The sequence below is a fragment of the Lactuca sativa genome, chromosome 3, assembly GCF_002870075.4.
Source record: "Lactuca sativa cultivar Salinas chromosome 3, Lsat_Salinas_v11, whole genome shotgun sequence".
Lineage (NCBI taxonomy): Eukaryota > Viridiplantae > Streptophyta > Magnoliopsida > Asterales > Asteraceae > Lactuca > Lactuca sativa.
Genome location: NC_056625.2, coordinates 153,441,077 through 153,456,168, shown reverse-complemented (window position 1 = coordinate 153,456,168; position 15,092 = coordinate 153,441,077). Strand labels below are relative to the sequence as shown.

Genomic DNA, 15,092 nt, shown 5'->3' with positions numbered 1-15,092 from the left:
CCTGGATAAATCTCCGGTAATAACTTGCTAAACCAAGAAAACTCCGAATCTCAGTTGGAGGCCTCAGAACCTCCCACAACATCACGACCTTTATCTTGGCCGGATCGACCAGAATACCCTTTTGGTTGACATGGTGCCCCAGAAACTACACCTCGCGCAAACAGAACTCACATTTGGAGAACTTTGTGAACAATCTCTCCCTCCTCAGTGTCCCCATGTCACACCCCCGAACTAGACGGCGGAAACGTCCAGGGGGCTTGGTGTAACTTCATCTTTGTAGTATCATCACATAGTATATAATTGAAACATACCATCATCATTATCACACATGTAATATAACAACATACATTTTTTTACATCGAGTATTGTGTTTTGAATATTACATGCCAAATAGTTAAAGTATGATGAAATAAAATATAACAAAATATCCATTAGTTCGTTCCGCCCAACCTGCTCAATGGTTTCCTGAGAATACAAGTTAATTTAGACAAAAGTCAACTTAAAAATGTTGGTGAGCTCATAAGCATGTTTGAGAAAATGATTTGTATAACTTTGTTACCACTAGAAAATCCTATATTTTTTTAAAACAATTTAGTATGTTTGTGTCGGATCTTGTATTAATGCATGTTTGTTAATGTTTACTAGAATGCAAAAAGAGAAAGAAGAGAATGTAAAGAGAATGCCCCCAGACAACCCGATATTGTCTCTGAAAGAGAATGTTGGTATATCAACCCCTGAGGTTGAGTACCGGCGCGAGTATATTAACGAGTAATCTGATTAGAAAAGAGAATGGTCTCCCGTAAATTTTATAATGTTAATTCCTCTAAGTGAGTCATTATAACCATACTAGATAATGACAATTTTGCATGTATTGGCGTTTATGGACACCGACGGAATAAGGTAAGGTTTTCGTCACCCTAGACTGGTTTAGTCTAGCTGTAGCGAACAACTCAGATGTGGGGTGTCATACCCGTATAGATCTATACACAAACACCCTCTCTCCCTCCAAGAGACTCTAGTTATAACTACAGGCTACAATCGTACACTCAATAGGTGTCAACTGACACGTCTCACTAGATCTTTAATCGAATTTATGCGAAGAGAAACATATAAGGTACATTCCAGGCCCAATGAACATGTAAGTGAACAACTAAGGCCCACTAAGCATGTAAATCATTTCTAGGCTCATAAGGAATGAGATTATATATCCCGGGCTCAATATATATGTAAAAGGACAACTAAGGCCCATTTCACATTGTTAGGTGCAATTTATGCACCTTTTTGCACATCTTTTAGTCCCTTTTCATACATCTATTTAGCATAATTGTTCTTCATTTGTCTTTCATTTCATCATATTCATGTTAGTCTCTAGAACAACCTTATTTGCACACTTTTATGTCTTTTTTAGGTAAACCGGAGGTTGGAACGCGCTTTGGGAAGTTTCGGGAAACATTGGTGAAGATTTAAGGATGATCGGGTGAAGAACGAAAAAGTTGGAAAAATGAAGTTTGGATTCGGAGTCAGAGGGGTACACGGGCCGTGTTGACCAAAAAGAGGAGCTGTTGACCCTGCCGAACACGGGCCGTGTCAGATTTACTCTATGTCAAACACGGGCTGTGTTCGACCCAGAAACTAACTTTTGGCAGTTTTTCCTATCTTTCATATTACGGGTTGAGGGCCATTTTTACATAGACACAACATATCAGAGCACATTTTGAGAGGGGATTTCGAAGGTTATTGCAAGGGATTGATCATTAATCATTTGGAAACATTATTTCTAGTATTTGTAAGTTGTAATTGCACATTTTTTGATCTTATTTCTTGTTGATTTGTTCTTAGCCATGTGTGGCTAAGAAACCCTAGTTTCTAGTTCTTGTTCAGAACATGTTGATTTCTTGACTTGAAGCATATGATTTGATGTTTGATTTGCGATTCTATTCTAGTGATTATGTTTTTGTTTAAACTAGAACCCTAAATTTGATTTGTGTTTGATTGGCCACTTTCATGAATTGAATTTTTGTGCAGTTAATTAACTTTTAGGGCACCTAATCGTTCTATTGAGTTAATAATTGGTAACAAGGAATAAGTTTTCTTATTGTAAAACATATATCACATGTTTTCACACTTCCGAGCGTATGAGAAGAAATGAACATTGTTGGGAAGCTTGTACAAAACTTAATGCAGTTTTTCAATATAATCTAAGAGCGTGTTTAGGTTGAATTAGTGAAGCTAGGTCTAGTCAAAGAGCTTATTTTGGTTAGATAATTTGGCCAGCGAGAGGTATTAGAGCATGTTAATATCTTTCAGTACCAACTTAGAATAGCAATCTTGAATTACATCAAGTCATAATCAAGTTGAACAGCAACATTGAGAACTAGAACTGGAAGCACTTTTACAACTTGTTTACAAATCTATTTCATATTCTGCATGTTCCAAAGTTGATTGTTATTTTATTATTTCACTTTTGCAAACAAATCCCCCTTCTTGTGATCAAAGTACCTTGTGCAAAGAGGTATAGACTTTTTTCCCGTGTCTCTCTGGTTCGACCCTGCTTGCCTTGTACTACTTTTTAGTGCATTAAAGCAGCGTATTTAGAGTCTATTATTTGTTGGGTTTGACACACCTAACAAATTAGCACCGTTGCCGGGGGCACGATGTTACTAGTTGTTTATGACTAGATATTTTCGGACAGGTACACCATTGCCACTTGATTCGGAGATAGAGAAGACTGCAAGGAGAATACGAAAGCAAGCCAAGCTTCATAAGAGGCAACCGGTTTCCGAGACCTCTTCGTCATCTACTCCCCTGGTCATCAAAATTTGGGAGGACATACCCATATCAAGTGTATCCGCATCAGAAACAGAAAGTCTCCCACTCTCATCACAACCATCCTCACCCAAAATACCACTCCACCATCTTTGCCTACTCACTCTATCTCAAACTCTACACCTGCAGAAACCTCAACTCCTACTCATACCATGGGAGATAACCATGGAGGGAATCCACCTCCAAACCCACCACCCGAACAAACCCTTCGCCAATGGGTGAGGCAAGAGGTTACTCAACAACCTCTTTACATCACCTATCCAGCAGCCACAAACCTTGAACTAACATCCGGTCTTATCCACCTCCTCCCAACCTTTAGAGGATTAGAAAATGAAGATCCTCACAAGTTCCTCACATAGTTTCATGTTGTGTGTGTTGGAATGAAACCATACAATGTCACGGAGGACCAAATTAAGCTTAGGCCATTCCCTTTTGCAGTGCAAGAATCGACAAAAGATTGGCTTTATGACCTCCCACCGGGGACGGTCAACACATGGGTAGACCTTGCACGCCTCTTCTTAGACAAATATTTCCCAGAAATGAAAGCATCAGCCCTAAGAAGAGAGATAATTGGGATCAAACAACACAAGAGAGAAGCCTTTCATCCATATTTGGAGAGGTTTAAAAAGCTTTGTGCCCGTTGTCCCAAGCATGGAATTACCGAGTACCAACTCCTCCAATATTTCATTGAAGGAATGACTCCAATGGAAAGAAGGCTTCTTAATTCTTCGAGTGGAAGATCTTTACGCGATAAGACTCCAACCGAAATCCGCAACTTAATCAAGAATATGGCTGAAGATTCTAAGCATGCAAGACATGATGAAGAATGGTACACGGATGCAACCCGGAGTGTAAAAGAGGTCCAAAATCCTCAAATTGAAGCTCAATTGTCCGAGCTTACAAAAGTTGTAATGATGTTGGCTAAAGACAAGGGTGTGCAGCCCACACCCCGCCCTTGTGGTATATTCTCTCAATTAGGGCACGCAACCGACATGTGCCCTCAACTTCAAGATGAGGATTATGCGGAAGCCAATGCTTTAGGAGGGTATTCCGGGGTGAATCAAAGGGGATTTGAGCAGCCAAGGGGTGATAAAAGATGGAACAACAATTAAGGTTGGGGAGGTAATCAACATGGGGGTTATTAACAAAGACCACCATTCCCTCAACATCAACAAAGGCCTCCATTCCCACAACACAATTACCAACCGAGGCAACCATAACCTCCTCCTCAACAAGCCGGGTCCTCAAGTATGTCCTTAGAAGACATAGTCAAAAGCCTTGCCACTAGCACCCAAAGTTTTCAGCAAGAGACCAAAGCAAGCATCAAGAATCTTGAGCAAAAAATGGCACAACTTGCTCAATCGGTGAGCAAAATGGAGAATCAAGGAAAGCTACCTCCTCAAACTGAAAAGAACCCAAAGCACAATGCTTGTGCAATTAGCTTGAGGAGTAGAAAGGAACATGATGGCCCGAAGATGCCCAAAGAAGAAGAAGAGGAGTTGGTGATAGAAGAACCACCAAAGAAGGATGAAAAGAAAGGAAAAATGGTGGAGAAAAAGAAGCCGGAAGAGAAAGAAGCAAAGATCACACCACCACCTTTTCCATCAAGATTGACCAGCAACATAAAAGAGAGAGAAGATAGTGAGATCATGGCAATATTCCGGAAGGTTGAAGTCAACATTCCCCTCTTAGATGCGATCAAACAGGTACCTAGATATGCTAAGTTCCTTAAGGAACTTTGCACATCTAAAAAGAAGCTGCAAAGTTATGAGACAGTGAAAGTAAGTGAAAATGTTTCTACAGTTTTGTAGAAAAGGATTCCCCCAAAGTGCAAGGATCCGGGTGTTTTCACTGTTCCTTGCAAATTGGGAAACCTTTATGTCCCCCGTGCTATGCTAGATTTAGGAGCTTCAATAAATGTTTTACCATATTCTGTTTATAAATCTATTGACACAGGCACTTTAACAATAACCGGGGTGATCATCCAACTTGCAGATCGTTCTATAGTACACCCAAAAGGTGTATTAGAGGATGTTTTGGTGCAAGTTAATGAGCTTGTCTTTCCTGCAGATTTTAATGTGCTTGATATGGGAGATGATGACCATCCATCCTCGAGTTCCATACTTTTAGCTAGATCATTCACTAAAACCGCAAGAACAAAAATTGATGTTTATAATGGTAAATTGTCCATGGAATTCGATGGGGGAGGTCATCAACTTCAATATCTATGAAGCAATAAGGTACCCAAGTGATGTTCATTGCATAAATTTTATTGATATAATCCAGTATTTGACTGAAAAGTGTTTTGAGTTGACTAACCATGATTTGTTGGAGTTAGTTTTGAGCAAGAATTTTGATAACAATTCAGTCAAAGAGATTGCAGAAAATTTCAAGTTAGATGAAGAGTTACTGGAAATTGTGGAGATCATGGAAGAAAGGAAGAAAATGAGGTATAATAATAGCAATGTGAAACTGCCCATTTCTAGAACAAAACTTCTTCCTTTTGTTTTGCAGGCACCTAAGCTAGAATTGAAGACTCTTCTAGATCATTTGAAGTATGCATATCTTGGAGAAGAAAAGACTTTGCCTGTCATTATCTCCAAAAAGCTATCCATTGCAGAAGAAGATGAGTTGGTCACTTTGCTGAAAAAGTATAAGAAAGCTATTGGGTGGACAATTGTTGATATAAAAGGATTGAGCCCTTCCTTGTGTATGCATAAGATTCTCATGGAGGACAGCTTCAAACCAACTCGAAAGGCACATAGAAGATTGAATCCACCCATGATGGAGGTGGTAAAGAAAGAAATCATGAAGCTTTTGAATGTAGGTATGATCTACCCTATCTCAGACAGTACATCGGTGAGCCCCGTTCAGGTAGTCCCGAAAAAAGCCGGTGTTACCGTTATCAAGAATTCTGAGGGAGATTTGGTGCCCAACCGTGTGCAAAACGGATGGAAGGTCTGTATTGACTATAGAAAGTTGAATGCCTCAACAAGAAAAGACCATTTCCCTTGCCATTTATTGAGAAAATGTTAGAGAGATTGGCGGGTAAATCTCATTACTGTTGTTTGGATGGTTTCTCGGGTTTTCATCAAATTCTGGTAGCCCCAGAAGACCAAGAGAAAACCACCTTCACTTGTCCCTTTGGCACATTTGCTTATAGGCGTATGCCTTTTGGTCTATGCAATGCACCCGCGACATTTCAGAGATGCATGGTGAGCATTTTTTCTGAATATGTTGAAAACATCATTGTAGTTTTCATGGATGATTTCACAATCTATGGAAACTCCTTTGATGAATGTTTAAGCAATCTAACGAAAATTTTGCAAAGGTGCATTGACACAGACCTTGTGCTGAACTATGACAAATGCCATTTAATGGTGGATAAAGGATTGATTTTAGGTCATATTGTGTCCCAAAAAGCTTGTAAGTTGACAAAGCAAAGATAGATGTTATCAAGAGTCTTCCTTACCCGAAAAATGTTCGGGAAGTTCGTTCGTTTCTTGGCCATGCAGGTTTCTATCGGCGGTTCATCAAATATTTTTCAAAGATCACAGTGCCGATGTGTCAACTACTCCAAAAAGATGCTGAATTTGCGTTTACTCAGCCATGCAAGGATGCCTTTGATCGTTTGAAGGATTTACTTACTTCCGCTCCAATCATCCAACCACCTAATTGGGAGCTCTTGTTTGAGATTATGTGTGACGCGAGCAACATAGCTGTTGGGGTGGTATTGGGTCAAAAGGTGGATCGAGCACATCATGTCATCTACTATGCATCAAAGACCCTTGATAGTGCACAAAGCAACTACACCACGACAGAAAAAGAGTTGCTTGCTATTGTGTTTTCACTAGAGTAGTTCCGGAAATAACTCCTTGGAACTAAAGTGATCATCTATCCGACCATGCAGCCATAAAGCACATACTTACAAAGAAAGATTCGTAGCCGAGGTTAATACGGTGGATGTTGCTTTTGCAAGAGTTTGATATAGAGATTAAAGATAAGAGCGGGAAAGAGAACCTAGTCGCCGATCATTTGAACCGAATAGTCCAACCCGAAGATGCGACTCCCATCCGTGACATATTCCCAGACGAGCACTTGTTTGCTGTCCACCACCTTGGTTTGCGGATATATGCAACTTCATGGTCACTGGAAAGTTCCCACCCGATATCACGAGGTCGCAGAGAGATAAGATCAAGAAAGATGCGAGAAGGTACATTTGGGATGAGCCGTACCTTTGGAAACATTGTGCAGATCAAGTAATACGAAGATGTGTTGAAGAACATGAGGTACAATCTATTCTCAACTTTTGTCATAGTTATGCTTTCGGAGGGCATTTTGGTCCTCAAAGAACTGCCAGTAAAATTTTAGACTGTGGATTTTATTGGCCTCAGCTCTTTCATGACTCTTACACTTTTTTCAAAAGTTGTGAGAGATGTCAAATGACAGGTTCTTTGAGTTCCCGAAACCAAATGCCCTTGACCCCCATCTTAGTCTGTGAAATATTTTATATATGGGGTATTGATTTTATGGGCCCTTTTCCTTCATCCCTTGGGAACTTTTACATCCTTTTGGCTGTTGACTATGTTTCCAAGTGGGTGGAGGCAAAGGCAACAAGAACTGATGATGTTAAAGTTGTTGTAGATTTTGTCAAGGCTAGCATTTTATGTAGGTTTGGAACTCCAAAAGCCTTGATCAGTGACAGAGGCACACACTTCTGCAACAAAACTCTTGGATCAGTTCTCAAGAAGTATGGAATCCAACATCGGGTGTCCACAGCTTATCACCCACAAACAAATGGACGAGCTGAAGTGTCAAATAGAGAAATCAAGTCCATACTTGAGAAGTCAATGAACACAAACCGCAAGGATTGGAGTTTGATACTAAAAGATGCCCTTTGGGAATATCGAACTGCATATAAAACTCCAATTGAGATGTCACCTTATAGACTTGTGTTTGGCAAAGCCTGTCATCTTCCTGTTGAACTAGAGCATAAAGCTTTTTGGGTTGTCAAAAAGCTCAACATGAAGATTGATGAAGCGGGTGTGCACCGAAAGTTAGAGATTCAAGAGTTGGAGGAAATAAGAAATGAAGCATTCGAGAGTTCACGAATCTACTAGGACAAGACCAAATCATTCCATGATAAGTACCTCTCCCGTAAGACCTTTGACATTGGTCAAAAGGTATTACTTTATGAATCTCGACTTAAATGGTTTTCCGGTAAGTTACGGTCCCGGTGGGTGGGACCGTTCATTGTTACTAATGTATTCGATCATGGTGCAGTTGAGATTAAGAGTAACAAAACTGGAAAAGTGTTCAAAGTTAATGGTCACAGGTTAAAGGTTTTCTATGAAGGTTTCCAAGAGAAGGACATGGAGGTTGATAGCTTGGAACGCCCGGACTACATTGAGTGAATCTAAAGGGCAAAGTCGAGCGAACGACTTAAAACAAGGACAGCTTACCGGGAGGCAACCCAGGGGTATTTCTGTCTTTTCTTTAAAAACAATTTCCATTTCTTTGAGTTTTTGGTTTGTGATGTTCCAAATGCATTTAAACATGTTTTTAAATCACCAAACGGATCTCGGGATGCAAAACCATTTCGTTTGCATGAGAGGAGATTTTTTGGGTTCAAAGAGTGGGAAGTGGCAAACAAAGCCGTACATGGCTCGTGTTCATTTTTGCCTTATATTGAACACAGGTCGTGTTCAATCAATGGCAAGTAATCTCGCAATCAGAGAGGTACACGGTCCGTGTTACTCTTGCCTTACAATGAACACGGTTCGTGTTCATCAATGGCAATAAATCTCGCAGTCAGAGAGGTACACGGCCCGTGTCATTTTTCCTTTATGACCAACACGAGCCATGTTCAGCCAAATCTCGCACATCTTATGCCCAACACGGGCCGTGTGAATGTACTCTTATGCCTAACATGGGCCGTGTTCGCGCAGCAGAGCCTGTGGGTTTTAATGCTAAAAATCAGGATTATTGCCTCACTCTTCCACACATTCATTCCAAAAACACCTCTCTTTCCCAAAAAAAAAACCCCAAGGTCCGATTTTCATCAAAAATCCCTTGATTCTTAACGATTTTGGTTTAATTCTTCAAAGTGGTTTGGTTTTCATCTTCCCCACTTCATCTCCTACATCTAATACACCATCTTCTTCTACTTTCATGCTGGATTTAGGGGTTTTTGACAAACCCTAGGTCCAAAATATTCTAAGAATTTTTGTGTTTTTGTGCTTAAATCTTCATGTAGGCAAGCTTGGGGAGGTTGAAGAAGGTCTTTCTCATCAACGACAACGCATTTCCACTAACGATTCAGAAAAATCTTTCCAACTCTCCACTTGTGGATTTTGTGTTTGTAAGGTCAAATTGCATTCATTTTGGTCATATTAGATTTGACAATCACTTATAAATCACCAAGAACCGAATTTCCCACAAAATTTTGGTGGGCAAATTCGTGTTGACTGGACCCGTCAACAATTGACTTTTTGACTCGTTGACCGGTTGGCTTTTTGACTTTGTCCCAAATTTTGCATATGGAAGGTGAGAGTTCTAAACGACCTCGGCACACCAAATCGTCGGCCCATCGTCGTAGGTCCCCATCGCCTCTTCCTAGGTCCCCGTCACCCCCACCTTCATCTCCACCCAATCCGGCACACGATGGTATGGTTTGTCGTGGCCCAATTCAAGCCGCCAAACTTGAGGCATTTCTTTAGTGCGCGCACTCTGCCCAACAATTCGCGCATGTGTCATCTCTCCATGAGTTGCATGTCTACAACCAAGTCCACATACTATTTCGGAACATTGGATGGCAAGGATTGTTAAGGGTCCACGAGCTTAGCTATAAAGTTCCAACAACTGAGTTCTTATCTTCACTTGATTTGGACCACGGTGTCCTACGTTTCCAGCTTATGAACCAAGATCATGCCTTGTTCCTAGACCAAATAAATGCCATAGTTGGGGCCCCCATGGAACACACCTTTGGCCCCAATGATCCAATCCCAAGATACAATGATCTTACATGGTGGACTGACTTTACGCGCTAGCTTCCATATGTCTCAAGTTCCGCTAAGGCCTCATCTCTCATCCACCCTGTGATGAAAGTGGCCCATAAGATTATTGCTTCACTTGTCGTCCCTAGAGAAGAAATAAGCACCATTAGCGCCCTGGAGCTCAAAATACTCTATGCGATGGCCCACCCGGATGATCACCTCCTTCCTCACTATGGCTCATTCCTTTGTAACAAACTCACCCGAATCAGCACATCACAGTCCAACAGAATATCTTGTGGTGGCCTTGTCATTTTATTCGCCAAAAGTGCTCCAGTCCGGGCCCTATATCTCAGAATTCACCAACCCATACCCGATGAGACCTACCTTACCATGGGAGTTCTTGAGTCTATGCGAATGTTTCGAGTGGAGGACGGGAACCATAATTGGACCGTGGGTCAAAACCACGATCCAAGGCTCCTCATCACCCTGGAGAACCGGGGCATCCTTCCCCTCTGGCGTCCTAACAATTTCATCGACTGGCACATCTCGCCATATCTCTTCCCCGAGTCCTTCTCCGACGAGCAAGATGAGGCAGATGAGGAAGGTGGAGTAAGTGACGGGACTGCACCACAAAACTCTACTCCTAGGGGTGGTGCTAGCTCATCCCACCATGCTGGACAACCATCATATCACCAACAATATATGGATCAATTCCAATTGATCCATACCCGCCTTGACACTTACCATCAAGATGTCACAAACCTAACCCAAAGTTTTTCCGCCTTCACCACTCAATACACTCGAGATCAAGAGCGTCAACGCAAATTGGACCCGAAATCCTAGCTACTATCCTCCTCCTCCTCCTCCTCCTCCTCCTCCTCAATAGGTTGTTCCGCCCTCTCCAAGCACCGGGGACGATGCTTATCTTTAAGCTTGGGGAGGGGTAAAGTTGTACAATAGGTTCATTCATGCATAAAAAAAAAATAAAAAATAAAGAAAGATGTTTTCTTATTTTCATTCTCCTTGCATTCTTCATTTATAAAACCCAAAAATATTTTTATTTCAAGTTTTTGCATTTCATATCCATGCATGCATTTTCAAAAAAAATAAATAAAATAAAATAAAATAAAATAATAATAATAATAATAAATAAAAAATAAAAAAATAAAAAAATAAAAAAATAATTTAAATCAAGTGCACGAGATGATGGCATTCTTTACATACAATAGCTCCATGAAGTGGGAAATCGAGAAATCAAATGAAAAACAAAATACCCAAGGCGACCGGATAGTTACCGGAAGTGTAGAATTAGCTGTCATAACTAGGGGACCCAAACACCGTAATTTGAGACCCCAGCCTTAGATAATTAAAAAAATGGCATACTGAAACGTTTTTGTGGGCGATAATAACAACTTTAGGATGATTTGCTTCTGAATGTTTAAAAAGAATCTTTATCGGCTGCTCTGGACCCACAGAACACGAGCTTATTTGTTGACACGCGTTACCCTCGCGGTAACAGAGAGCTTAAGTATCAGATCGACATAGTCAAGAAAGAAGAATGGGTACAACTGTCATATCCAGTACCCAAATCAAAAATTTCAAGCACTTAATCAAAGAAACTTTCAAAAATTCAAAAGCTAATTGAAGAATTCAAAGCTCAAGTGAAGATAGAAATCCAAGTTTGATCAAAATTAAAAGCCACCTCAAAGTCAAATCTGGCGAATGAAGAACTGTGCGATATGATACTTGTGGCTCTCGAAAAAGTGAAAGCATAGAAGCTGGGCTCCTTCGGGTGGGCTCACAGTTTCAGCGAAAGCTGATTCGCCGTGACGGGTTCTTAAGGATGCGTCGATTCTGATTCTTGGCCATCTAGCCTTAAGGACATGAGATCCGGACTGTGTTATTTTTGCCCATAAAGCTAATTAAGGTACGAAGTTTAAATAAAACTATGGTTGGATTATTTGGTTACACCGTTTCGGGTCTTCCTCACTTTGGGAGTCTGTGATATGTGGAAGGAAGCAGGAAGGTTGCCTAGGTATTAATGATTGGAGCCACATTGATGTAAAGTTTGATCGTACTTATTTAGATAAATTACTTGTTTTCTTAAAATTCTATTTGGTTCATTTTGTTTCTTTAGTGCTTTTGTACATATTTTTCTTTTTCATGGTTTTCATTGCATGCATTCATTCCTAGCCTTTAGGATCATTATGTCCCTTTTTATTCCATGTTTCTTTTTGCCATCTAGAAATTGTCCTGTTTCGTTTGATTCTTGTTCTTTCTTGAGGACAAGAAAGGTCTAAGCTTGGGGAGATTTGTTAGGTGCAATTTGTGCACCTTTTTCCACATCTTTTAGTCTCTTTTCATACATCTATTTAGCATAATTGTTCTTTATTTGTCTTGCATTTCATCATATTCATGTTAGTCTCTAGAACAACCTTATTTGCACACTTTTATGTCTTTTTCTGGTAAACCGGAGGTTGGAATGCGCTTTGGGAAGTGTCGGGAAGCATTGGTGAAGATTTCGGGATGATCGGGCAAAGAACGAAAAAGTTGGAAAAAACAAGTTTGGATTTGGAGTGAGAGGGGTACATGGGCCGTGTTGGATTTACACTGCAAAATCAACACGGGTCGTGTTGACCAAAAAGAGGAGTTGTTGACCCTGCTGAACACGGGTCGTGTCAGATTTACTCTATGTCCAACACGGGCCGTGTTCGACCCAAAAACTAACTTTTGGCAGTTTTTTCTATCTTTCATATTACGGGTTGAGGGCCATTTTTACATAGACACAACATATCAGAGCACATTTTGAGAGAGGATTTCAAAGGTTATTGCAAGGGATTGATCATTAATCATTTGGAAACATTATTTCTAGTATTTGTAAGTTGTAATTGCACATTTTTCAATCTTATTTCTTGTTGATTTGTTCTTAGCCATGTGTGGCTAAGAAACCCTAGTTTCTAGTTCTTGTTCAGAACATGTTGATTTCTTGACTTGAAGCATATGATTTGATGTTTGATTTGTGATTCTATTCTAGTGATTATGTTTTTGTTTAAACTAGAACCCTAAATTTGATTTGTGTTTGATTGGCCACTTTCATGAATTGAACTTTTGTGCAGATAATTAACTTTTAGGGCACCTGATTGTTCTATTGAGTTAATAATTGGTAACAAGCAATAAGTTTTCTTATTGTAAAACATATATCACATGTTTTCACACTTCCGAGCGTATGAGAAGAAATGAACATTGTTGGGAAGCTTGTACAAAACTTAATGCAGTTTTTCAATACAATCTAAGAGCGTGTTTAGGTTGAATTAGTGAAGCTAGGTCTAGTCAAAGAGCGTATTTTGGTTAGATAAGTTGGCAAGCGAGAGATATTAGAGCGTGTTAATATCTTTCAGTACCAACTTAGAATAGCAATCTTGAATTACATCAAGTCATAATCAAGTTGAACAACAACATTGAGAACTAGAACTGGAAGCACTTTTACTACTTGTTTACAAATCTATTTCATTTTCTACATGTTCCAAAGTTGATTGTTATTTTATTATTTCACTTTTGCAAACAAATCCCCCTTTTTGTGATGAAAGTACCTTGCGCAAAGAGGTATAGACTTTTGTCCCGTGTCTCTGTGGTTCGACCATGCTTGCCTTGTACTACTTTTTAATGCATTAAAGCATCGTATTTTGAGTCTATTGTACCCCTTTATTTGTTGGGTTTGACACACCTAACACATATGTATATTATTTACCGACCAAATAAGCACGCAAGGGGTATCCAAGGTCCGTCAAACATGTAATTGGGTCAATAAGGCCCAATAAAAATGTAAAGAGTATACATGACCTATCAAGCATAGAAATGGGTCACTAAGGCCTAATAAGCATGAGAATGACGTAATTAGCCTGTTTGTTATTTTATTGCTTGTTTTAGCCCAATTATTTACCAAAATGACTTAAAAGGCCCACTTTTTGTAAAAATGACTTTCATGGCCCATTAAGTCGAAAATTTACATTTAAGGCATGTTTTTGATTAAAAAAAAATAACATTTTGGGACCGTTTTATGAACAAAACTTGCATTTAAGGCTAGTTTTGTAAAAATAATATTTTTAACTCATTTTTGTTAAAATATCATTTTTGGCTTGATTTTTATGATAATGTGCATTCTTGGCTTATTTGTAAATAATTTTATCTTTTTGGCCCAAGTTTTAACAAATTTACATTTCCAGTCCTTTTTATCGAAAACTTACATTTTCGGCACAACTTTGTTTGAAAATGACACTTAAGCTGTAAAAGCCCAATTAAGGCCCAATTATGAATTTTTTTTACATTTTTGGTCCTTGTGGGGTCTCATATGCCGTAACTAGCCATATTTAGCAAAATAACCCTTTTTGACCCCTACTAACCGTGAGTTACACAAATATACCCATTTTTGGTCATTTTGTCACTTTTGGCCCTCTTATGCAATTTTCTTGGTTTTAAGTAACTTGTATGTATTTTAAAACCATTTCTTTGTAAGATAGGTTGAAATGAGTGTTATGTTCTACAAATAGCAACATCGTTTAGTAGATCTTTAAGTTCATGGATTTGAAAACACATAATCACATATATAACATGAAAAACACACAAAATCATGCACACACACATAGATCTACACAAAACAACTTGTATTCTCCTCCAAAACATAGTAAAAATCGAAAATAGGGGTATGAACTCACTTTGAGTTATATTTTTCGGTCTTGGATGAAGGTTGAGAAGGATCTCGGCCCTAGAAGTCTTCTTTAGAGGAGATCTTCGAATTCTAAGAAGTTTTAAGAGCATGATTATGAAGACATGTGATTATGAGGATGGATCTATCATAAAATGAAATAAATCACTTTGAGTTTACATGATCTTACCTAAGTATGAAGCTTAAAGAGATTTTCTTTGAGACACACCTAAGTACACACGAAATCTAGGAAAAATAGAGGAGGTTTCTTTGAGTGTTCTTAGAGAAAAATGTTTGAGTGGATTTAAGAGTAAAATGAGGGTGGTGGTGGGTTGTTTGGGCTGAGAGTAAAAGAAGAGGAAGGGAAGAGAGAGATGACAAGATTGTTGCATGGCAACGTGAGATTTCCTGGAGACATGGTGTGTAATTTGCTTAATTATCCTTTGAACAATAATTATGTGGCAACACTTAATTATCAACTTGTTATTTATTTTTTTTATATAAAAGTTGGGCCGAGAATGAGGGAGAAGAAAAGAGAAGAGGCAAATTTTGGGCCATACTAGCTTATG

General features: G+C 39.3%; 1 protein-coding gene across 1 annotated transcript; it reads left to right on the top strand.

Moving 5' to 3' along the window:
- Positions 1-4,169: 4,169 nt before the first annotated feature.
- Positions 4,170-6,685, top strand: LOC111896324 (uncharacterized). The gene is made up of 5 exons (XM_042900697.1): positions 4,170-4,532; positions 4,638-4,994; positions 5,113-5,653; positions 6,082-6,252; positions 6,342-6,685. The coding sequence occupies exons 1-5, from the start codon at positions 4,170-4,172 to the stop codon at positions 6,683-6,685; spliced, it is 1,776 nt and encodes a 591-aa protein (XP_042756631.1).
- Positions 6,686-15,092: the final 8,407 nt, after the last annotated feature.

Bases quoted from the DNA above. Each gene is read 5' to 3' on its own strand.
- LOC111896324 (XM_042900697.1), top strand. From the start codon at position 4,170: ATGGCACAACTTGCTCAATCGGTGAGCAAAATGGAGAATCAAGGAAAG. The intron at 4,533-4,637 runs GTACCTAGATAT...ACAGTTTTGTAG, and splicing joins TCTTAGATGCGATCAAACAG to AAAAGGATTCCCCCAAAGTG. The intron at 4,995-5,112 runs GTTTATAATGGT...GATATAATCCAG, and splicing joins CCGCAAGAACAAAAATTGAT to TATTTGACTGAAAAGTGTTT.